Below are 23,780 nucleotides of genomic sequence, written 5' to 3' on the forward strand. Positions count from 1 at the left end.
CAACTAGATCTAGTTTCACTGTGGTTTGGATTCCCTCCAAATTAGTGATATTTATGTAACTCATTGTTCATTTTTATGTTCATTAAGATATTCATCCAAATATTTTGTCCAGTTTTTTTTTTGTTGTTTTGTTTTGGTTTTTGGTTTTTGGTTTTTCAAGACAGTTTCTCTGTATAGCCTTGGCTGTCCTGGAACTCACTCTGTAGACCAGGCTGGCCTCGAACTCAGAAATCCGCCTGCCTCTGCCTCCCAAGTGCTGGGATTAAAGGCATGCACCACTACCACCTGTTTTCTCTATTTTTTTTTTTTTTTTTTTTTTTTTTTTGGTTTTTTCGAGACAGGGTTTCTCTGTGTAGTCCTGGCTGTCCTGGAACTCACTCTGTAGACCAGGCTTGCCTCAAACTCAGAAATCCGCCTGCCTCTGCCTCCCAAGTGCTGGGATTAAAGGCGTGAGCCACCACCGCCTGTTTTCTCTATTCTTTTGAAATATGTTTGTATTCATTTGATTCTGTTTATGCTAGAGGCTTTTTTTTATTTTCTTCAATGTTGGAGGTTGTTTTTTTCCTTGGGTTTTGTTTCTGGTTTTTGTTTTGTTTTGTTTTTATTATTTTTGGTTGACCTAGAACTTGTTATATAGACCAATATAGCTCTGAACTTGTATTGATCTTCCTGCCTCTGCTTCCTTTTTTTTTTTTTTTTTTTTTTTTTGAGATAGGATTTCTCTGTGTAGCCCTAGCTGACTTGGAACTCCTGTGTAGACCAGGCTAGCAGATCACAGAGACCTGCCTGCCTCTGCATCTCCAGTGCTGAGATTAAAGCTGTGTGCCACCACCTCCAGGCTGCTCTGTTTTCTGAGTTCTGGGATTACCAGCATGAATCAGCATATCTGCAGCATATCTGGCTCATCATTGATGATCTTGAATTTATGAGTCAAGTGATTTTCCAGCCTTAACCTCTCAAGTGGCTGAGATGGCACCCTGAGTATTTAGAATTTTAGAATGTTTCTCAGGGTCAAGACTCCACCCCCAAAATACACTATCAGTGCCTTTCCTTTTATCTATTCCTATCCATTCCCTGTAGGGAATGATATTAAAATGAAATTTAACCAGTTTCTTTGTTTCTGGTTCATGCTTCCTTCTTGTGTCTCTTTCTTTGCAGAAGGAAGCAGATTCATGAGTATTTTCTCATTTTCCTTTCTCATACAAAAGCTTTTGTCCTTCATAGTCTTTCATATTTGGGTGGTTCATTTAATAATATGGCTGAGAAATGATCAGATAACAATTTCAAAAAGATCTTCATTCTTTTTTTATAGCTGCCAAAATGTTAGTATATTTAAGCAGTTTCCAGTGATTTAGAATGATGAATGTAACTGCCATGAATAAACTATGTATTTAATTTTTTAAATAATTTTTATATTATTTATTTACATCCCAATCACAGCTTCCTCTTCCTCCTCTTCTCAGTCTCTCCCTCTCACCTCCCCACTCACCCCTCCTTTCTCCTCAGAAAAGGGGAGGCTTCCTATGGATATCATATCAACCAGCCTTGGCAATTTTATTCAATTAATTTCACATTAAGATCTTTTAAATCTGGGGCTGGAGAGATGGCTCAGCAGTTAAGAGCACTGACTGCTTTTCCAGAGATCCTGAGTTCAATTCTCAGCAACCACATGGTAGCTCACAAACATCTGTAATGGGATCTGATGCCCTCTTCTGGTGTGTCTGAGGACAGTTACAGTATAGTATAAATAAAAATAAATAATTTTTTTTAAAGTTTTTTTAAAATCCTGGTTTTTTTTTAATAAGTTAAGTTTTAAATAATTACATTTTTCTCTTTCAATATTTTACACTTGGGTCTCATCCCATTAACAGGTAGATTTAGATGTTACATTACCTGGGGAAGGTGGAAAAGATCGACCTTTCAAGGTGTCAGTCAAATTTGTGTCTCGAGTCAGTTGGCATCTACTACATGAAGTACTCACTGGACGGACTTTGCCTGAGCCACTGGAATTAGACAAGCCAATCAGCACTAACCCGGTTCATGCCGTTGACGTGGTGCTCCGACATCTGCCCTCTATGAAGTAGGTGGTACTGGCTCTTTTTCCTCTGTAGATCTCAATAGGAAGGGCTTCTTCCTAAGAGAGTCGTATAGGTCTTCCTTGTTTAACCTTTGTATGCTGTATGTTTTTCATTATTTCATTTGTACAATAGTATCATGTAAAACATCCATCATTAGTTTAGCTAATGTAATTAATTATTTTACACAGAAATTTCTAACCTTTTTTCTTAGGACCTATAAGTCTTGAATAACTGACATTTTCAGATATACTATGAACTCAAGTCACCTGTTTTAAAATGATTTTATAATATTTTATACAATAGTGTCAGATTGTATTGAAATTGCTACTCTTGGGCTGGTGATGGGGGACAGGGGTGGAGCATTGGCCCAGCATACTTGAGGTCCTGCATTCGGACTCCTGCATGGGAAAAAAAGGAGAGAGGTACTATTTTTAAAATCACATTAGCATTTCATATTTCTGGATTTAAATATGTCAAATATATATCTTTGAACTTATTTGTAGAAATAACTTACTCTTTAACATTTTAAAGCTACAGTGTTCTCAATTTATTTTTAGCAAAGTATTTTAAGGGACAAATGAGATAGCACACACCTTTAATCCCAGCACTTGGTAAGCAGAAGCGGGCAGATCTCTGTGAGCTAGAGGTCAGCCTAGTTTACATTGTGAGTTCTAGGCTGTGGAGAGCTATACAGTTAGACTTTGTCTTAAAGAAAATAACAGTAAAATATATTGCTTTGTAAACAGATTATGAAAATAGACAATTTCAGAGAAGGCTGCTGATGAATTTTTTCACTTAGAATAGCTTTTTGCTTTTATGTGTATTTATAATTATAAGTATCATTATAATAAATTAACTGTCTTTGCTTTAGTGTCCCCTGTCTTGCAGATTTATATGTTAGTCTTAGAAGGAAAGGATTGAACATGCCATTTTAATTTTGTAGATATACGCCTGTGGGGCGTTCCTTTTTCTCAGCTCCAGAAGGATATGACCACCCTCTGGGAGGGGGCAGGGAAGTATGGTTTGGATTCCATCAGTCTGTTCGGCCTGCCATGTGGAAAATGATGCTAAATATTGATGGTAAGGGAACTAAAACCATATTCTGAATTGGCTAGTCGATCTCTATATGGCATGTATATTCAGTTTTATTTATACAGTTAATATGTACTGGTGTCTCAAAGTAATACTTGGATATATATGACAGCCTAATTTTTGTTATATTTGTAAATCCTTTATACAGAACCTCTGTGAGAATGCTATTAAACCTGAAGCAGGCACATGAAAATGTGTAAAAGCCCTGATGTGATCATTTGAGAATTTTATCTTACAAATAATTGACTTTTGTTCTCTTTACTCTTAAGTCAGCCTTTCATTATAAAATTCATATCCTTAAGGAAAAGTGTTTGTCTTAGTGACCGTAGCCAGGCATTCCTGTTGTACTAATATGTTACTAATTGCATTCTTATTTTTCGGTGCTTTCCTACACATATTTTCAAGCTTATATATAAGCAGAAAGATAATATGGCGAACTGCCATATGTATGTAATCATTATTCATTTTGTCAGAATTTTCTACCTTTGCTTTTTTTCCTCTTTGCAAATATTTGTCACATTCTACATATACCACTGAAAATTGTTACTTTTATTTTTTTACAGTCCAGTCGTTAACCTCCCCCCCACCTGCCCTCCTCACAATTTCTCATCTCATTCCTCCAGGTCTCTAAGAGGATGTCTATGTCTCCCACCCCCACCCCCACCCCCCACCTCAACAGGCCTCCCCACTCCCTGGGGCCTCAATTAGGCACATCTTCTCCCACCTAGCCCAGACCAGGCTGTCCTCTTTTGAATGGGGATGGGGGGAGGGTTAGGGGGAGAGGGTGAGGCGAGGCTTGCTCAGACCTGCTTGTATATTCTTCCTGGTTGGTGGCTCAATGTCTGAGAGATATCAGGGGTCTGGGTTAGTTGAGACTGCTGGTCTTCCTGTGGGGTCACCCTCCTCTTCAGCTTCTTCTAGTCTTTTTTCTAATTCAACCACAGGGGTCCCCGGCTTTAGTTCAGTGGTTGGGTGTAAATATCTGGATCTGTCTCAGTCAGCTGCTTGTTGCGCCTCTCAGAGGACAGCAAAGCCAGGCTGTCCTGTTTGTAAGCACACCTATCTGTAAGGAACAATTCTGGGTCAGAGTTTTTTTTTTACTGTGAGATGGCATCCCCATCCCTCTGCTTGATGCCCGTCTTTTAACTGGAGGTCTTTCTTTTTAAAATTTATTTTGAGAACTTCATGAGTGTATAAAATGTATTCTGACTGTATCTGCTCCTTACTTCCTACCTCCAGTTCCCCTGACACGCCATCCCTCATCCATGTTTCTCTCTCTCTCTCTCTCTCTCTCTCTCTCTCTCTCTCTCTCTCTCTCTCTCTCTCTGTTTTCAGTTAGTGCTGCCACTCTGTGCAAGGGTAAGGGACCATCCACTGGAGCCACGAGTGAAAACTACTGTTCCTCCTCCAGCAGCCTTCAGCTGCCAGAATTCCTCAACTAGGCATAGGCCTTTCTAAGCTTTTTGACTGACTTGGTCTTGTATAAGTAACCACAGTTGCTCTAAGTGCATAGCTGTCTGTATGCAGAGTGTGCATTTCACAGTGCTGTCTCCCCTCTGACAGATCCTGTGGTTCCCTCCACCTCTTTTATGACATTCCAAGTTGATATGGAGGTCCCTCAGTGCTGAGCACCCTGTCACTTGGTCTCAGCACTTGGACCACTTATGCGTCTTGCATTAGCTGCTGCCAAATGCAGAAAGAAGCTTTATTGATCAAGGCTTCTAATTAAACTGTTATTTGCCTTTTGATCTTTGGAATTGGGGGTGGTTATTTTGTTTTGTTGATCTGTGTTTTTATACTCGGAAGTTTGTTTGTTGGCGTACATTATGACTTATGTGATAATTCTACTCTCATGCTTTCAAGGCCATTCCTACTTGCTTTATGATATAGTCTTTAAAAATACTGTGTCTATATCCAGTATATAAGAAGACAAGTTATTTTTACTAAGATCTCACTTTTTTTTCTCATTCTGGCTAGTTTAATGGGGAAACTGGGAAAGGGGATAACATTTGAAATGTAAATAAAGAAAATATCCAATTAAAAAAGGAAAAAAAGATATCATTATTTTAACAATTAAATTAGAACAAATTGGCTCCTATAAGGTGTTGAATCTAGCCTTCAATCCAAAAACATACTATGTACTTGTATTTTATTGCTTCAGAAAAGTCTTAAAGCTTTCGTCATGTACAGTTTTCTCTCTCTTGTTGTACCTGGGCATTTCCTGCATTTTGTTGGTATTAATGGCTTAACGTTTAATGGTACTTGTTTAATAGTTAATATAACTGATTCTTACATTGCTTTTAAAGACTTTTAACTTCTTATTTATTTATTTATTTATTTAGGTTTTTCAAGACAGAGTTTCTCTGTATAGCCCTGGCTGGCTGTCCAGGAACTCACTCTGTAGACCAGGCTGGCCTCAAACTCAGAAATCTGCCTGTCTCTGCCTCCCAAGTGCTGGGATTAAAGGCGTGCGCCACCACTGCCCAACTGGCTTTTAACTTCTATATGTAACTTCTTAATCTTTCTGCCTTATTTTTTTTTTTTTTTTTTTTGGTTTTTCGAGACAGGGTTTCTCTGTATAGCCTTGGCTGTCCTGGAACTCACTCAGTAGACCCAGTAGACCAGGCTAGCCTCGAACTCAGAAATCCACCTGCCTCTGCCTCCCAAGTGCTGGGATTAAAGGTGTGCGCCACCACCGCCTCTTTCTGCCTTATTAATTGAATTCCATGGTTGAATAATTTTTTTCTTTTCTTTTTTTTTTCCAAGGGGGAGGAGGTTTATTCAGGAGATAGGGCAAAGGTGGGGAGAAGAAGGTGGAAAGATAAGAGAGAAGAGAAGTAGAGGCTGGCCATGACCACGTGGAGAGAGAGGAGAGGGGGAGAGAGAGAGTAAGAGAGTAAGAGAATAAGAGCGAATAATTTTTTCAAATGATTTTCTTGACTTTCCTATATTACAGTCAGGTGGTCTACACATACTAACAGATTTACCTTTATTTTTTCTTGTCAGATTATATTGACTAATTTAGATACAATAGTAGCAAAGAGTAATTATTATCCTCTTTTTATTTATTTTAGGATAAACGTTTCCAGCGTTTCTCTAATAAATATTATGCACATGCATGTTTCTTATTATTGTTAGGAGCATGTGTTCTATTTCTGTCAAGGAGCGTTGTTGTCTTATTTTCATGAATACTTTAATCAGAACTGTATGTGAAGGGCTGGAGAGAAGGCTCCTTTCTAAGTGCATGTCTTTGTTCTTCAGCGGACTATTGTTCCATTTCCAGCAGTCTTGTCAGGCGCCTCACGACTGACCACTGGACCTTCATCTCTAGGGATTCCAGAGCCTCTGTAGCCACAAGCATGCACACACCCTTGCACACACACCCTTGCAAACACACCCTCGCAAACACACCCTCGCGCACACACAGACTGCATGTTAAATTTTGTTGTATGCCTTTGTAGTATTTATAGAGCATCTGATGCCATCAGTTTTTTTTTTTTTTTACAAATATCAAAACATCCCTAGCTTCTCTTACTGTAACTAGATTCTGTTTACCAATGCTTTGCTTTTTAAATTGAAATGTCCAAGTAAGAGTCACATGACTTCTTTCTATAAAAGCCTTTTTCTTTTCTTTTTTTTTTTTTTTTTTTTTTGGTTTTTCGAGACAGGGTTTCTCTGTGTAGCCCTGGCTGTCCTGGAACTCACTCTGTAGACCAGGCTGGCCTCGAACTCAGATATCCACCTGCCTCTGCCTCCCAAGTGCTGGGATTAAAGGCGTGCGCCACCACCGCCCGGCTATAAAAGCCTTTTTCAACTTTTGATATTAATATTATATTTCCTTTAAAGTTTTTGAATGTCTTCCATTTTCTAAAGTGTGTAACCATTTTAAAGTCATATTGAAATCATTAGCTCTTACTAGGTGTAATAGAGTCACCTGAAAAACTTTGTACCTGGGTTCGTTTCGTTTCCTTTTGTTTGGTGGGCAGTTCTTCTAAACTTTCCTTTATTTACTATATGAAATCAGTATCTGTGGGCTGGAGAGGTGGCTGAACAGTGAAGAGCACTGCTTCCTCTTCCAGAGGACTCAGGCTCAATGCCTGACACCCACATGGCAGCAAATAACTGTCGAGCTCCAGGAAATCCGACATCTTCACACAGACATACATGCAGACAGAATACCAATGCACATAAAATAAAAATAAATCATTAATAAAAACAGCATCCAGGCTATCTCTGATTACTTTCATAAGTCACATTTATTTTCTATACAATTTTACTCATGTTTTATTTAATGTATAGAATTTTATAACATTTATAACTATTTCAGATTTTTTCTTTTTATGTGGTTTCCCATATTTTACTTTTGTATATTTGTGCTTTTTTTCTTTTTTTTTTTTCCTATTTATTGGTGGCTAGTAGTTTAGTCAGCTGATTTTTTTTTTAATTATTTTTCACCTGCATGTATGTTTATGCTCCACTTGTATGCGTGATGCCCTTGGAGATCAGAAGATGGTGTTGGGTCTCCTGGACTGGAATGACAGATGCTTCTGTGCCTCCATGTGGGCACTGGGATTCGAACCTGAGACTTCTGCATGAGCTTCCAGTGCTCTTAATCACTGAGCCTTCTTTCCACAAGCCCTGATTTATTTCCCCAGCAGAAGAGCTACTATTCGTTTATTTATTCTAGTTCTTCTAGCTTTGATTTCTATAATTTTTCTTTCATCTTACAAGGTTTTTCTTCCTTGGTTAACTAAATTAAAGTTGTTTTCCTACCTTTTTAAACTCCTTAGTAACTTCCATTTTTTTCTCATTAATAAAAATATTCAAAAACTATGAATTTCCTTCTGATCACTGAGCTTTACTGTGTAGCCTCTGAGTTGTGTTTTCACTACACAGTTTTCTAGGAACTGCAGCCTTCATTTGTGTTACACCTCTAAGCCATATTTATTTCCAATTATTTATTTTTTTATTCACTTTACCGGATCACAGCCCCCCTCCTTCGTCTCCTTCTAGTCCTGCCTATAAAAATCCCTCCTCCTGTTATTTCTTCCTCTCTCCTCAGAGACGGAGAAGCCCCCCTTAGGTACCACTTGGACATCTAGTCACAGCAAGACTGGGCACATCCTCTCTTGTTGAGGCCCAGCCAAACAGTCCAGGTAGGGAAAGGGTATCCAATGGCAGGCAAGAGAGTCAGAGGTAGTCCCTGCTCCAATTGTTACGGGACCCACATGAAGACCAAACTGCACATCTGCTACAAATGTGTATGGGGCCCAGGTCCAGCTCCTGCAAGCTCTTTGGTTGGTGGTTCAGTCTCTGTCAGCACCACTGGGCCCAGGTTAGTTGACTCTGTGGGTCGCTTTGACCCCTCTGGCTCTCTAGCCCTTCCTCTTCTACAAGACTCCCCAAGTTCTGTGTGATGTTTGGCTGTGTATCTCTTATCTGTTTCCCTCTGCTCCTGGATGAAGTCTCTCAGGAGACAGTTATGCTAGGCTCCTGTCTGCAAGCATAACAGAAGTATCATTAATAGCATCAGGGGTTGGCTTTCTCACCTGGGATGGGTCTCAAGTTGGGGCAGTCATTGGTTGACTGTTCCCTCAGTCCCTGCTCCATCTTTATCCCTATGCATCTTGTACGCAGGACAAATTTTGGATTGAAGGTTTGTGGGTGGGCTGATGTCCCCCTCCCTCCACTGGAAGTCCTGCCTGGCTAACAGGTGGCCACTTCAGTCTCTGTATCCCCTACTGGTAGGAATCTCAGCTGGGTTTTCCCCCATAGACTCCCATACCTTCCCCTCTAATCCATATTGTTAAAGAGACTTTAAAATTTCTTTTTATTAATGTTTGTATTATTTCTTCAGGAGTTTTCTTAACTTTTAAGTTCTATTCTCAATTTTCTATGAATTTCTAGGTTCAATAAGTTGTTGTTAATCAGAGAATGTGCCAAGTCTTTTTGTTGTTCTTAAGTTTTAAGACTCAATCCTGAGTTTCCGTTTGGTTTGGGGGTTGTTTGGTTGTTTGGTTGTTGTGTTGTGGTTTTTCAAGTCGGGCTTCTCTGTTTCTGTCCCAAAACTCAATCTGTAGACCAGACTAACCTTAAACTCAGAGAGATCTGCCTGACTCTGCCTCCTGAGCACCAGGATTAAAGGTGTGCACGATCATGACCCCAGTGTATTTATCTTTTTATATCCAATAATTTCTGCTTTCTAAATGCTATGACTATTGATTAATGTGGCTTTCTTTTTACATCTTTTTTTTTGTTTGTTTGTTTTTTGGGTTTTTTTGTTTGGTTGGTTGGTTGGTTTTGGTTTTTCGAGACAGGGTTTCTCTGTATAGCCCTGGCTGGCTGTCTTGGAACTCACTCTGTAGACCAGGCTGGCCTTGAACTCAGAAACCCTCCAGCCTCTGCCTCCCAAGTGCTGGGATTAAAGGCATGAGCCACCACTGGCCGGCTTGATGTTTTAAAGTAGTTTTCACCTACTTGTTATATACTCTGTTGTCAGGTATAATGCACTGCTTCTTGGTATTTTTCCTTTGAAGGTAGAGTCTCACTGTATAATATGGCTCAAGTTGTTTGCAAACTCTCCATCCTCCTGCCTCAGCCTTTCAAGTATCAAGTGCTGGGATTATAAGATGTGCCTCTATGTCTGGCTTTACAGTTTCTATATATTATCTTTTTATGGATGCTTACTTTCTTCTTGTAGCTTATATTTGACTGAGATATATTCTCTGAAACCACTGGTAGAAGATGGCAGGAGGAACATTGGTTGTACCTTAGTAGCAAGATAAATTTCCAGCTCTCTGCTTGAAGACTCCATCCAAAAGGGTGGACAGCCTCACTCCTGTCTCCCTGCTTTCCAGTACTTTTGGTGATGTAAATGTTGTACTCAGCTGTGAGTTCCTCTGCATTGCCATTAGTTTAGAACTTTCCTACACAGTTTACATTGTATCAAAATAGGAAATTACAAAACAATCATAACTGGTTTATTTTTAGAAAGGGAGTATTTCTGAGACTATCAATTTTAAACTACTTTCCATATACCCTGATGACACGTTTTTATACATCCTTTCTCTTTTTCTATCTGAGAGTCCCATATTCCATTTCAGTTCCAGACATGACTTTTAAGATAGGAAACTTCCTTTCTGGAAGTGAAATGTACTGTTTCCCCATAGATTTCCTTATACTTCTTGTCATTTCTACAGTGTTCTGATATGATTTTTTTGTATAGACTTTGCTAGTCCTTAATACTCAGGGCCATATTTACTTACAGTGTGGCATTTTCTGGGATCTTTAATTACTTAATCTTACTACTTTTCTTAACATTTTCTTTGTTGATCTTTACAGTATCTTGGGGGAAAAAATGAAGAAATTGGAGCTAAATTGCTGTTATGTTTCTACCAAAACTTAAAGTTTAGCTTTCAGAATTAATAAAGGATCTCTAAATAACTTATTGGTCAAAGAAATCACAAAGGAAATTTGAATTTTGAACAGAATGATAGTAATATATATCAAAATGGGTATGATTGATTTAATCAATGGTTAGAGAAATTTTAAAGCTTTAATGACCTGCTAGAACAGAAGAAAAGCATCAGTAGCCTGAGCATCTATCTAACTAAAAATGTTAGAAAAATTAAACACAAAGAGACTAGAAGGAAATAAGAAATAAAAAGAGGAGTTAATGAACTAAAAAGGAAATTTAAACCTGTCAGTAGGGAGATTTCACGGGTTCTTTAAAAAGGTAGTGAGTGACATGATCATGTTTGTTTTCCAGAAAGAGACCTCTGGCGGCAGTTTGGAGAATAGATAGAGGAAAAGGCTAATGTGAGAAGCCAGTAAGGGCTTTTCAGTCACTAGTTCAGGTCAGACATGGTGATGGTCTATGTGGGATGGAGAGGAAGGAGCAGATTCCAAGCATTATGCTGGAAGAAAAAAAAAAAAAAGCAGGCGTAAGAACTGTGTCTAGGCTGGGCAGTGGTGGCGCACGCCTTTAATCCCAGCACTTGGGAGGCAGAGGCAGGCGGATTTCTGAGTTCTAGGCCAGCCTGGTCTACAGAGTGAGTTCCAGGACAGCCAAGGCTACACAGAGAAACCCTGTCTCGAAAAACAAAAAAAAAAAAAAAAAAGGAAAGGAAAGAAACAAAGAAAGAGAGAAAGAACTGTGTCTAGAACAGCAAAAACTTTGGGTATAGTTACCAGCACATGGAACTGATTAGAAATAAATAGACCAGAAACTACTAAGTTTTTAAAGAAATTATACTTGCAAATAAACTATAAGCCTGGTATATTAGATATATCAAGAGTTCAACCACAGAAACAGAACTGTTAGGAGATCTAGAGATTTATTTGTATAATTGTAGCAAAGTTAATCTGAAACCCTTAGAGAAGGTGACAAGAACAGAAGTCTTGGACGTAATCTAAACTGTTATCTGTAGATGGAATTTTTTCTTTCCTTCTCCCTTGGGGAAGCTTCAGCCTTGAATTGTAGGCCTTTCAGCCAATTGAATCGGACTTATTCACAATATCCTAGATAATGTCCTTATATTCAGTCACCTGATTATGAGCTTTTATTACATCTATAAAAATAACTTACCAGTAATACTTATATTAGTGTTTGGATGAATAAATAAAAAGATAACTTGAGTGTGGTGGACTTAACCCTGTAAAGCCTAGTACTTAAGAGGCTGTGGCAAAAATGCTCCTTGTAAGGGTAAGGCCAATTTGGGCCACATAGTGAGTGAGTTTGGGGGCAGCTTGAACTACAGAGTAAGACTCTTGTCTCTCTCTCTCTCTCTCTCTCTCTCTCTCTCTCTCTCTCTTTTAGCATATATCAATAGTTGGCTTAAATTTTTTCTATGATTATTTAATCATTGAAACAATTTTAGTTACAGTGACTGGCATTTCTAAAGTAGCTTTTTTTTTCTGTTTTGGAGGGTTTGGGTTTAGTTTCTTTTTTTTTTTTTTCTGTCATTGCTGTTCTAAAATTCTGTAGTTTTTTGGGTTTTTTTTTTTTTTTTTTTTTTTTTTTTTTTTTTTTTTTTTTTTTTTTTTGTCTAAAAATGTGGAGGTGAACAGGTTCTTGGGTTTAAGGTCACCTCAAGCTACATAGAGACTTTGAGGTCAACCTGAGCCAAATAATGAGACCTTGTCCTTTAAAACAAATACTAGTGTGGCTTTGCTAGCCTATAATCCTAGCACTTGGGAGACCCAAGCAGGAAGGAAGAACTCAAGGTCAGCTAGAGTACATAATGAATTCCAGGCCACTCTGGGATTTAAGTCTTTAAGAGTAATACTGTACATAAAAACAGAAAGGTAAGGATTAATATCAGGAGGAATTATAACATTTAAGGAAGTAAGAAAACAAATGCACCAAGAATGATTGTTAAAAGCAGTATGGGAACAAAAAGAAAAAAATAAGTTAAAAACAGGTCAAAGTTGAAGCCAACAGAAGTGTATCCAAACGTTAGGTGATTTCAATTAAACAAGACCTTTTGCTGTAAAATCAAGAACAAGAAAGAATATCAGTACTATGGATTTTAGCCACTGTGTGTTTTCTAACTCCTGTTCTTACAAGCTTCAATCTACATGTTACTTCCTTAAGAAGCAGTGTTTCTTTCCCAGTCCAGCCATCCCCCAAGTCTGAGTTAGGTATCTGTCTTATATATTCCCATAGCACAGTGCACTTCCCCTCTAATGGCATGTATTATAAGTGGCTGGTTTTGTGTGTCAACTTGACACAAGCTGGAGTTATCACGGAGAAAGGAGCCTCCCTTGGGGAAAATGCCTCCATGAGATCCAGCTGTAAAGCATTTTCTCAATTACTGATCAAGGGGGGCGGGAGGGCCCATTGTGGGTGGTGCCATCCCTGGGCTGGTAGTCCTGGGTTCTGTAAAAAAGCAAGCTGAGCAAGCCAGGGAAAGCAAGCCAGTAAGTAACATCCGTCTATGGCCTCTGCATCAGCTCCTGCTTCCTGACCTGCTTGAGTTCCTGTCCTGACTTCCTTTGGTGATGAACAGCAATGTGGAAAGTGTAAGCTGAATAAACCCTTTCCTCCCCAGCTTGCTTCTTGGTCATGATGTTTGTACAGAGAAAGAAACCCTGACTAAGACAAATGAAGAGGAGGTAAAATAATAAGTTGTATTTAAACAGTTGTAATTATTTTGAAAAAATAATTGGATCCATCTCACATCTTACAAAATTTACTTCTGTGTGAATTATAATCCTAAATAGGAAAAGCAAAATGTGAAATAATTTTAGCAAAAAGAAAGAGTCCTAAGTCTGAACAAAATACAAACTGTAACCTATAAAGGAAAATCCTAGAGACAGGAGAAGACTCAATAAAGTACCTCCCACACAAACATGAAGACCTAAGTTTAGATCCCAGCATCCAAGTTTTTAAAAGCCAGATGTGGTGGCATGTATATGGAATCCCATTGTGGTTGGTTGGTTGGTTGGTTGGTTTATTTGTTTGTTTGGCCGATTGGTTTCTCAAGACAGGGTTTCTCTGTGTAGCCCTGGCTATCATCAAACTCACTTTGTAGACTAGGCTGGCCTCTAACTCAGAAATTCTCCTGCCTCTGCCTCTCAAGTGCTGGGAATAGAGATGAGTGCCACCACTGCCCAACATCTGTAATCCCATTGCTGAGGAGCCAGAGAGCAGAGGATTCCTGGGGCTTGCTGGCCAGCCATTCTCACTGAATCATTGGATACCAGGTTCCTGGAAAGACCCTGGCTGAAAACTAAAATGAAGAGTGATTGAGGAAGGTACCTGACCCGGCCTCTGCCTTCCATGTGTGTGTGAGTATGCACACACGTGTGCAAGCACACGCACATGCACACACACACTCATGGACAGAAAATAGACTATGTAAAAAAATAAGAGTTGTATAAATCTACAAAGTTAAGTAATAGAAGAATGTTTATAGTTCATAGGACAGAGCTTTATAGAGTATAAGGACAATTTTTTTAAGTCTTATAAAGGCATCAATCACATGCCTATAATCTAACCATTTGGGCCATCAGAGAGATCTCAAGTTCAGGGCTAACCTGTACGTCAAGTAAGACCCTGCCTCAAAAACACTGACCACCTGCATGGGCACGCACATACAATAAATGAATAAATGTTTTTAAAAAGAGAAGTTACTACAGGGCTGGTTCAGTGAATAAAAGTGTCTGCTGTTAGCTTAATGACGTGGGCATACCAAATACATAGAAACACAATGTAAAAGTTTAGAAAGTACTACAAAGGAGAATACTTAATGCAACGGAACCTAGAGAAGAATCCACTGAAGTCCTAGTGTTTGAGGACCACTTCCTAAGGAAATGACAGGTGGTAGGAGAAAAAGATTGGCCTTGGAGGTGAGCATGGAAAAAGCATTAGTAATCTTTAGACCTGTGACCAAAACTACCTAGAAATTGCTTAGTGACATTTAGTACCCCAACTGTCAATTAAGCAGTTAAACTTACTTTTTTGTTGTTTTTTGTTTGTTTGTTTGTTTGTTTGTTTGTTTGTTTTTTGAGACAGGGTTTCTCTGTATAGCCCTGGCTGTCCTGGAACTCACTCTGTAGACCAAGCTGGCCTCGAACTCAGAAATCTGCCTGCCTCTGCCTCCCAAGTGTTGGGATTAAAGGCGTGCGCCACCACCACCCAGCATATAATGAAACTTAAAGGTACATTAATTTGATGTATACTAAGGAATGACAGAAATACTGTTTCTTTTTCATAACTATATTAAAGCATTCTAAATAAGAGCAGAAAACTTTAGGTGCACAGGAAAATAACTGCAGTTCTTCATAGCATATCGTAGTCCCTGATATGAGTCAAGGCAGCACTCAGTAGAAAAACTCGACGTTATGGTATGTAGAGTTCAGACTTGTCATGTATGTTCAGAACCAAGGCTGCAGCACAGGCAGAATGTCGTGAGCCACCGTGTGGTTGCTGGGAATTGAACTCAGGTCCTCTGGAAGAGCAGTCAGTGCTCTTAACAGCTGAGCCATCTCTCCAGCCCTTGTTTGTCTTTTTAATCTCAGTTTTGAGCTACTTTCTAGAAGTTTTCCTCACTTTTCTACCCTTTGTTTGCATTTTAATATCTATTTTATTAGCAGCTCTTTTCTGCTTCCTGGATACTACATCTTAAGATAGCATTCTATTAGCCTCTTTTGGCTCTCTGAGCATAATGACTTATTCTGGAATATATATATATATATATATATATATATATATATATATATCCCTTAAATTCCCATTTATTTGGGTTTTTGTTTGTTTGTTTTGTTTTGTTATCTGAACATGTCTCTAGGGGCTCAGTGGGAGTGTCTAAACACACCAAAATGGAAGTTCTGTATGCACAAAGGTCAACTTGGACTTTCGTGATAGGGTGAATTCATTCAGTGGTTGAGGTTGGGATACTGTAATTCTTAGGTCTCTTCAGAGGAGGTAAGGTTAGCCAAAGATTAGCCTTCTCATACACCTGTCTAATGGCTAAGTCTGCTCACCTGCATTCTGAAAGCCAAGATGGAGATTCTAGCCAGAGGAATCTCTGTCAGCATTTAGTGTTTACATTCATTTGATCCCCTGTTGGTGGCACAATCCTGTGCATCAACTCCTACGCCTTCAGCTATATCTGGCATCCTCCTTCCAGGGAGCTTTTATTTTGTTTTGCCTTTCTCAGAGAATGAACTGCCAACTCTTTGTAAGAACACAAGGGCAGCTGTTCAGCAATGTAGACCCAAACCTGGACTCTAGGACTCGACCTGTTTCTTGGACTGCTTTTCTTCCTATCTATCTATCTATCTATCTATCTATCTATCTATCATTCTATCTCACTAGCCCCCTAAATTTTTTTTAAGTCATTGCCTATCAGAGGGACTAATCTTGTCTAACAATATTTAACTGTTGTGAATAGTGCCCACCATGACTGTGGTTTTTAATTTTTTTTAAATTGTTTTATTTATTTACATTCCAAATGCTGCCCTCCTTTTCAGTTCCTCCTCCAAGAATTCTTTACCCCACCCCCTTTGCCTCTGAGAGGGTGCTCCCCTACCCGCCTCACCTTCATCCCTACTCTACCTCCCCACAGCCCCCTTCCCTGGGGCATCATAATTACATTTCTTTATTGTGTGGTGAGGATGTGTTGCCAGGGTGCATGTGTGGAAGTCAGTTCTCCTTCCACCATGTAGGTTCCTGAGATGGAACTTGTGAGGTTAGGGTTGGCAACAAGTGATTACCTGCTAAACCTTCTCACTGGCCTACCACAGAGACTCATACATTGTGAAAGGTCAGAAACTGAAATAACTGTGAAAGGACTGTTACAAGGCATCTAAGAAAGGAGTGTCCATCCCTCATGACCCAGCAATTTCACAAACAGTCTGTTCTAGAGGTGTGCATATACGTGTGTGTGTGTGAGAGAGAGAGAGAGAGAGAGAGAGAGAGAGAGAGAGAGAGAGAGAGAGAGAGAATGAAGAGAGAGAGAATGAAGAGAGAGAGAATGAAGAGAGAGAGAATGAATATGCCCAACATGCACAATGGCACACAGGCTAAGGTATGACATCTGAAATTTTGAGACTAGTCTGTGCTATGACACACCTTATTTCAAAAGACAAAAAGGGGATTAAAACAAAAAGAAAAACAAAAACTCATGTATGGTAGCCCATTCCTATAATCCTAACAAGCAAGGGTGAGACAGGAGAATTACAAGTACAGAGGTGACTATGTAGTGAGGTCCAGGTCAGCCTAAGTTATATAGCAAGACCATATCTTGCTATGGTGGGGGGAGGGGAGAGACCATTGATAGCTAAGACAATTAGAGTAATTTCCTGTGCTCTGAGAAGTATCTTATCTTTATTTCTGAGTATGTGTTTGTGTCTGTGTATATACACAGTATGTGCATACACCATGATTTGTTGTGAGTGTCCACGTAGACCAGAAACGGGCGTCAGATCCTTTGGTGCTGGAGGTATGCCTGGATGTGAGTTCTGGGGTACCAAACTCAGATCCTCTAGAATAGTTGTAAACACTCTTAAAACTATTGCATCATCTCTACTACTCCAGAAAATTTTTTTGTTTTTTTTTTGTTTTTTTAACAGATGAATAATTAGAAGCTCAGAGGACTGGATATAAAGGTCAGTGGCATAACACTTGCTTAGCATGCATGAGGCCACAGGTTCAGGTCTAAGAACCATAATAAGTAAATATATTAATAACACTGAGGAAAGTGACGACTAGTGAGGACTGGGCTAGAAGTACACTCCAGTGAGTCTACTTGATTTCCAACCCTTTTTTATTCTCTTTATGTTGTTTCTCAGTGTCAGAATGATTTTCTCTTAATTTCTGCTTGTCTCATACAATACATCCCAACTGCAGCTCCCCTCAGCGCCTCCCATGTTCCCCACCTTCCCTCTCCCCCAGATCCACTGCTCCTTCATTTCACAGAGCGATTTATATTTAATTGAGCTTTAAAAAAAAGATTGATTTATTTATTTCATGTATATGAGTACACTGTCACTGTCTTCAGACACACCAGAAGAGGGTGTCAGATCCAATTACAGATGGTTGTGAGCCACCATGTGGTTGCTGGGAATTGAACTCAGGTCCTATGGAAGAGCAGTCGGTGCTCTTAACCACTGAACCATCTCTCTAGCTCCTGAGCTTTTGATTTTTAAAGATTTATTTATTTTATATATGTGAGTACATTGTCGCTGTCTTCAGACACACCAGAAGAGAGCATCAGATCCCATTGCAGATGGTTGTGAGCCATCATGTGGTTGCTGGGAATTGAACTCAGGACCTCTGGAAGAGCAGTCAGTGCTCTTAACTGCTGAGCCATCCTTTCAGCCCTTTAGTTGAGCTTTTTGAAAATTGTTTCCTGTAGCATATTTGTTAGTACACCTAAGGCCCTGGGTTAATCTCTAGAACAATCAATTATTACCTAATGAATTAGTTAATTAAACATATAATTTGTGACACAAGTAAAGGATAAGTTTCCAACAGAAACAAAGTTAGGAATTGGGTTAGAAATGTGGCTCAGTGGTATCCATCCCATGTGCATTCACCGAAGGTAGACGCTGATGTGGATGGCAGGAAGTGCATGCTGACAGGAGCCTGATATGGCTGTCTCCTTAGAGGTCTGCCAGAGTCTGACATATTCAGAGGCAGATGCTCACAGCTAACCATTGATCTGATCAGGGGGTTCCCAATGGAGGAGTTGGAGAGAAGACTGAAGAAGCTGAAAGGGTTTGTGGTCCCATGAGTAGAGCAACAATACCAACCAACCAGAGCTCCCCAGGGTCTAAACCACCAGCCTGGGAGCACATAGGGAGGGACCCACGGCTCCAGCTGTACATGTAGGGGAGGATGGCCTTGTTGGCATAGCTGGGAAAGGAGATCTTTGATCCCATGAAGGCTGGACACCGACACTGAGTGGGAGGGGAATTCGAGGGTGGGGAGGTGGGAGTGGGAGGGGTAGTTGGGGGCACATCCTCATAGAAGCAGGAGGAGGGGGATGGGATAGGGGATTCCTGGGGGGGAGGATAGGGTAAGGTGATAAAATCTGAAATGTAAATATAATATCCAATAAAAAAAGAAATATAAAAAAAGAAAGGAATGTGGCTCAGTGGTAGAGCATTTACCTAGCATATAAAAGCTGTAAGTTCAATTCTCAGCAAAAAGCAAACAAAACTATTCTAACCACTATCGATGAGTAAAATCTAGTAAAAGATGCATGTATTTTAGGTTATATTGTAAAAGTTTAACGAAATTAACTTAATAAGCTCAGTAATGCATTACATTCACAAATTGAACAGCGACTCACTCATAATGTCGTTACCTAGTTTGATAATGTTTCTCTCCAGTTGTCTATCTAGATACAGTCTTAAGTAATCAGTAATCTCTCATTTTACCCAAACTTCTTTAACGTCTTCATTTTTCAGTTTAACTGAATTCTGGTGCCTTCTCAGTTATTTTAATTTGTACTACATATGTATTTACAATGTAATTTATTTCATTCTACTGATGTTTAGGTAGATCCCATTATCTTTTTAATTATACTTTTATTTATCTTATGGGGATGACATATGTGCAGTGTCAGAGGACATCTTGGAGAAGTCGGTTCCCTCCATCAGCCTTGGTGTCCTGGGGTGGCATTCAGATGGCACCCTTGCCCACCGAGCTCTCCTGTAGCCCTTACCCCATTCTTGCTATTCTCACAAATCATGTTATGTGAAGAATTCTAATTTCTGTATCATTTTATAGAATTCTTCAAGAATGTCTACCTATTCCAATATAGTGAAACTGAGTATAACTATGTATGTCTTCCTATTTTTACACATTGTCTTTCCCTTAGTAATACAATTATGTGGTTATATTCTGTAATCTAAGTCCTTTATTTTCCTTCTGGCTTGTTGTCAGTCTGTGGAACCAATCTTGAACTTTTGAACCCATCTTGATTCTTCAAAATGGTTTTTAAATATATCTCTTTAATTATAAATGAGATTATTAATGAAATTTTTATATGGTTTACCATGTAGATTTTGAGATATGAGATGTCTGCTCATATCCTTTGCCACTTTTTTATCTAGGATTTAGGAACATCACATATTCTATGTATTAATTTGTACATTTTATACACAGTCTCTACCAATCCTTAGCTGGGTAAGGCTTGTTTGCAATGCCTTTTTATTAATTTTATGTTTCCTAATTCTTATTTCTTATTTAGAACATTTTTCTTAGCCAATCTGTGTGCCCTTGATCTCCTTTTGTTGTCTTGTTCTAGCTAGAACTTTGAGTACTATATTAAATAGATATGGGGAGAGTGGGCAGCCTTGTCTTGTCCCTGATTTTAGTGGGATTGCTTTAAGTATCTCTCCATTTAATTTAATACTTATTGTTGGTTTGCTGAAAATTGTTTTTATTATGCTTAGGTATTATGGGCTTTGAATTTCTGATCTCTCCAAGACTTTTAACATGAAGGGGTGTTGTATTTTATCAAATGATTTTTCAGCATCTAAGGAGATGATCTTGTGATTTTTTTTCCTTCGAGTTTGTTTACATAGTGAATAACTTTAATGGTTTTTGTATATTGAACCAACCTTGCATCCCTGGGATGAAGCCTACTTGATCATGGAGAATGGTGGTTTTGATGTGTTCTTGGATTCGGTTTGCAAGAGTTTTATTGAGTATCTTTGCATCAATATTCATAAGCAAAATAGGTCTGAAGTTCTCTTTTTTTTGTTGGGTCCTTGTGTGGTTTAGGTATCAGAGTAATTGTGGATTCACAGAATGAATTAGGTAGTGTTTCTTCTGTTTCTATTTTATGGAATAGTTTGAGGAGTGTTGGTATTAGCTTTTCTTTAAGGTCTGGTAGAATTCTGCACTAAAGCCATCTGGCCCTGGGCTTTTTTTTGGTTGGGAGGTCTTTAATGATTTCTATTTCCTTAGGGGATGTGGGCCTGTTTAGATAGTTTACCTGCTCTTGATTTAACTTTGGTATGTGGTATCTGTCTAGAAAATCATCCATTTCCTTTAGATTTTTCAGTTTTGTTGAGTTTAGGCTTTTGTAGTAAGATCTGATGGATTTCCTCAGTTTCTGCTGTTATGTCTCCCTTTTCATTTCTGAGTTTGTTAATTTGGATACTGTTTCTGGGCCCTTTAGTTAGTTTGGCTAGGGGTTTATCTATCTTGTTGATTCTCTCAAAGAACCAACTTTTGGTTTTGTTGATTCTTTGTATAGTTCCTTTTGTTTCTATTTGGTTGATTTCGGACCTGAGTTTCACTATTTCGTGCCTTCTACACCTCTTGGGAATGTTTGCTTCTTTTTGTTCTAGAGCTCTCAGGTGTGCTGTTAAGTTGCTAGTGTAGGATCTCTCCAGTTTCTTTACCAGGGCACTTGGTGCTATGAATTTTCCTCTTAGCACTGCTTTCATTGTGTACCATAAGTTTGGGTATGCTGTATCATCATTTTCATTGAATTCCAGGAAGTCTTTAACTTCTTTATTTCTTCCCTGACCAAGTTATCACTGAGCAGAGAGTTGTTCAGTTTCCATGGATATGTGGGTTTTCTGTTGTTTTTGTTGTTCTTGAAGACCAGCCTTAGTCTGTGGTGAACTGACAGGATGCATGGGATTATTTCAATCTTCGTGTATCTGTTGAGGCCTGTTTTGTGACCAATTATATGGTCAGTTTTGGAGAAGGTACCATGAGGTACTGAGAAAAAGGTATATTCTTTTGTTTTAAAGTAAGCACTTGGGAAGTGGAAGTAAGATAAACAGAGGATTCTAAGTCATACATACAGAGTGAGTGAGGCTAGCCTGGGCTATATGAGATGCTGTCTTAAACAATGAAACAACAACAAAAGTTTGAAAGGTCCCCAGTGATCTCTTATCACTAAGTTTCCCTTATTTAAACTGTGTTCATTGATTTCAACCCATCTTTTTTTTAAAGCTTTGTATCACACAGTTTAGTTTTCATCTTAAATGCCCATGTCACTGGATGTGGCCTAGAAGATGTCACAGTGAGTGATTAAAAGAGTAACAGAAAATACAGTAGAAGAGACTGTTGTGTGCATTTGTGTGGTAGTTCCAACTGTGGTGTGTGAAACAGTAGGTGCGACTGTAGTATCCAGTGAAGAAAATCTACTGTAAGAGCAAAAGAAAGGAAAAGCACATGTTATTCACAATACACTTCTTTTATCTATTTCCTTTCTAAAATGTAGTCAGGCCAGCATGTGCTGAACTAATCAAACAATATGACAAATACGTGTACAGTGTATACTGTGCTGGCGTGTTTTCACTTTTGGTTTGGTGTCTTTGTTGTTTGTTTTTTGTTTTGTATTGTTTTGTTTGAGATGGGGGCTCATTGTGTAGCCCAGGCTGGCCATGTGGCTGTAGAGATCTGCCTGCCTCTGCCTCATGAGTGCCAGGAGTGCCGGGATTAATGGCGTGAGTCACCACCTCCCTCTTTGCTGGCATTTGTTTATGCACAAAAATGTTCCCACAATTTTTCGGTAAAGAACGTAATGTGTGCCTGGAGAGAAACGGTTCAACACTTAAGAACAATCTTCTTGGGGGCATGGGATAGGGGTTTTCTAAGGGGGGGAAAGGGGAAAGGGGATGGCATCTGAAGTGTAAATGAAAGATCTAATAAAAAAAAATGGAGTTCAAAAAAAAAAAAAGAACAATCTTCTTGCCTGAAGTCCATCCTCAGCACCCACACTGGGCAGCTCATAACCACCTGTGACTCCAGCTTTAGGGGATTCAAACTCTTTTCTGTCCTCTAAGGTCACTGCACACTCACATGCACCAACTTTCCCATAGACACATACACATTTATAATTTTTTTAATCTTTCTTTTTATTTATTTATTTTTTTTATATTCCAGATTTTATTCCCTGCCCCCCTCACCCTTGGTCCACCCTCCAACTGTTCCACATCCCATACCTCCTCCCCACCCCCACCCCTGTCTTCACAAGGGTGTCCCCATACCCCACCCCTTTTTAATTAAAAAAAAAAAGAATATAAGGTTAAATATGGTGGTATATACCTTTAATCCCAGCACTAAGAAGGCAGAGGGAGATGCGTCTTTGTAAGTTTGAGGCTAACCTGAGTTCCATTGTGTAGCCAGGGCTACACAATGAAAAGCTGTTTCAAAGGAGGAAGAGAAGGAGGAAGAAGAGGGGGAAGAGGAGGAGGAAGAAGAAAAAGAGATGTATGGTCTTCTAACAATTTTATAGTTTTGAAACCTAGAAATAAACAAAAACTATTTTAAAAATAATAGTGCTGGTTTGTAAAGAGGTAGTTAGTGAACCAGCACCTGTAACTCAGACCCCTGGCAGTTACCCCTAGTATGACCGCTGGTTTGTATTTAATACCACTGTTTTCTCAAACCCTTACGAGATAAAGAAAGCTGTCTCTAGAAGAGACTGTAGCATGGTAGCATAAGAAGCCTTGCTTAAGAAATAACCCACTCTCTTCTCTGCTGATGAACTTGGGCATTCTTTGGCTTCACAAGTTCTTGTTTCATAGACCACTTCATTGTGGAGATAGTTACCCATGGTGAGTTAGAGGAAAAAAACTATAGTATTTGACCTTTCTGTTCTTGTACCTCAGAAATCAATTGCTTCATTTTGGAAAACACACATACACATAGTATGAGTGTGGGGGTGTGTATTTAACTGTACACAGTTAGTTATGGAAACTTAGAATGAAGTTTCTTGGATATTAAATTTATACTCTTTGTGGGTTTTTTTTTTCCTTAGTTTCTGCCACTGCCTTTTACAAAGCACAACCTGTAATTCAGTTCATGTGTGAAGTTCTTGACATTCACAACATTGATGAGCAACCCAGACCCCTGACCGATTCTCACCGGGTAAAATTCACTAAGGAGATAAAAGGTGAGTTAATTACCATTTAGAAGATTATCCTTTCACATATCATTTCTATAGTTTGTTACTAGTTAGCATTTAAAACAGCTTCACTATAAAATGCATGGATAAGACAACTTTCTATTGAAGTGTTTTTATAGTTAGAATCATATTGTATTATATGACCAACAGAATAGAGATTAATTATAAATTGTTACATCATATCCATTATTGTAGCTTCTTAGGTAGTAGTTGAGTGAAG

At 39.0% G+C, this 23,780-nt stretch overlaps 1 protein-coding gene across 2 annotated transcripts in view; it reads left to right on the top strand.

Moving 5' to 3' along the window:
* Positions 1 to 23,780, top strand: part of Ago3 (argonaute RISC catalytic component 3) — an 85,538-nt gene that overhangs the window by 21,750 nt on the left and 40,008 nt on the right. The window contains exons 4-6 of one of the 2 annotated variants that reach the window (XM_034502336.2): positions 1,872 to 2,080; positions 3,022 to 3,158; positions 23,414 to 23,548. In XM_034502336.2, coding sequence (XP_034358227.1) covers positions 1,872 to 2,080; positions 3,022 to 3,158; positions 23,414 to 23,548 — 481 coding nt within the window. Of the gene's footprint in view, positions 1 to 1,871; positions 2,081 to 3,021; positions 3,159 to 17,249; positions 17,286 to 23,413; positions 23,549 to 23,780 lie in introns of those variants that run through there. The other variant, XM_076934199.1, reaches the window with a different exon arrangement.

This window comes from Arvicanthis niloticus, chromosome 5 (genome assembly GCF_011762505.2).
Source record: "Arvicanthis niloticus isolate mArvNil1 chromosome 5, mArvNil1.pat.X, whole genome shotgun sequence".
Classification (NCBI taxonomy): domain Eukaryota; kingdom Metazoa; phylum Chordata; class Mammalia; order Rodentia; family Muridae; genus Arvicanthis; species Arvicanthis niloticus.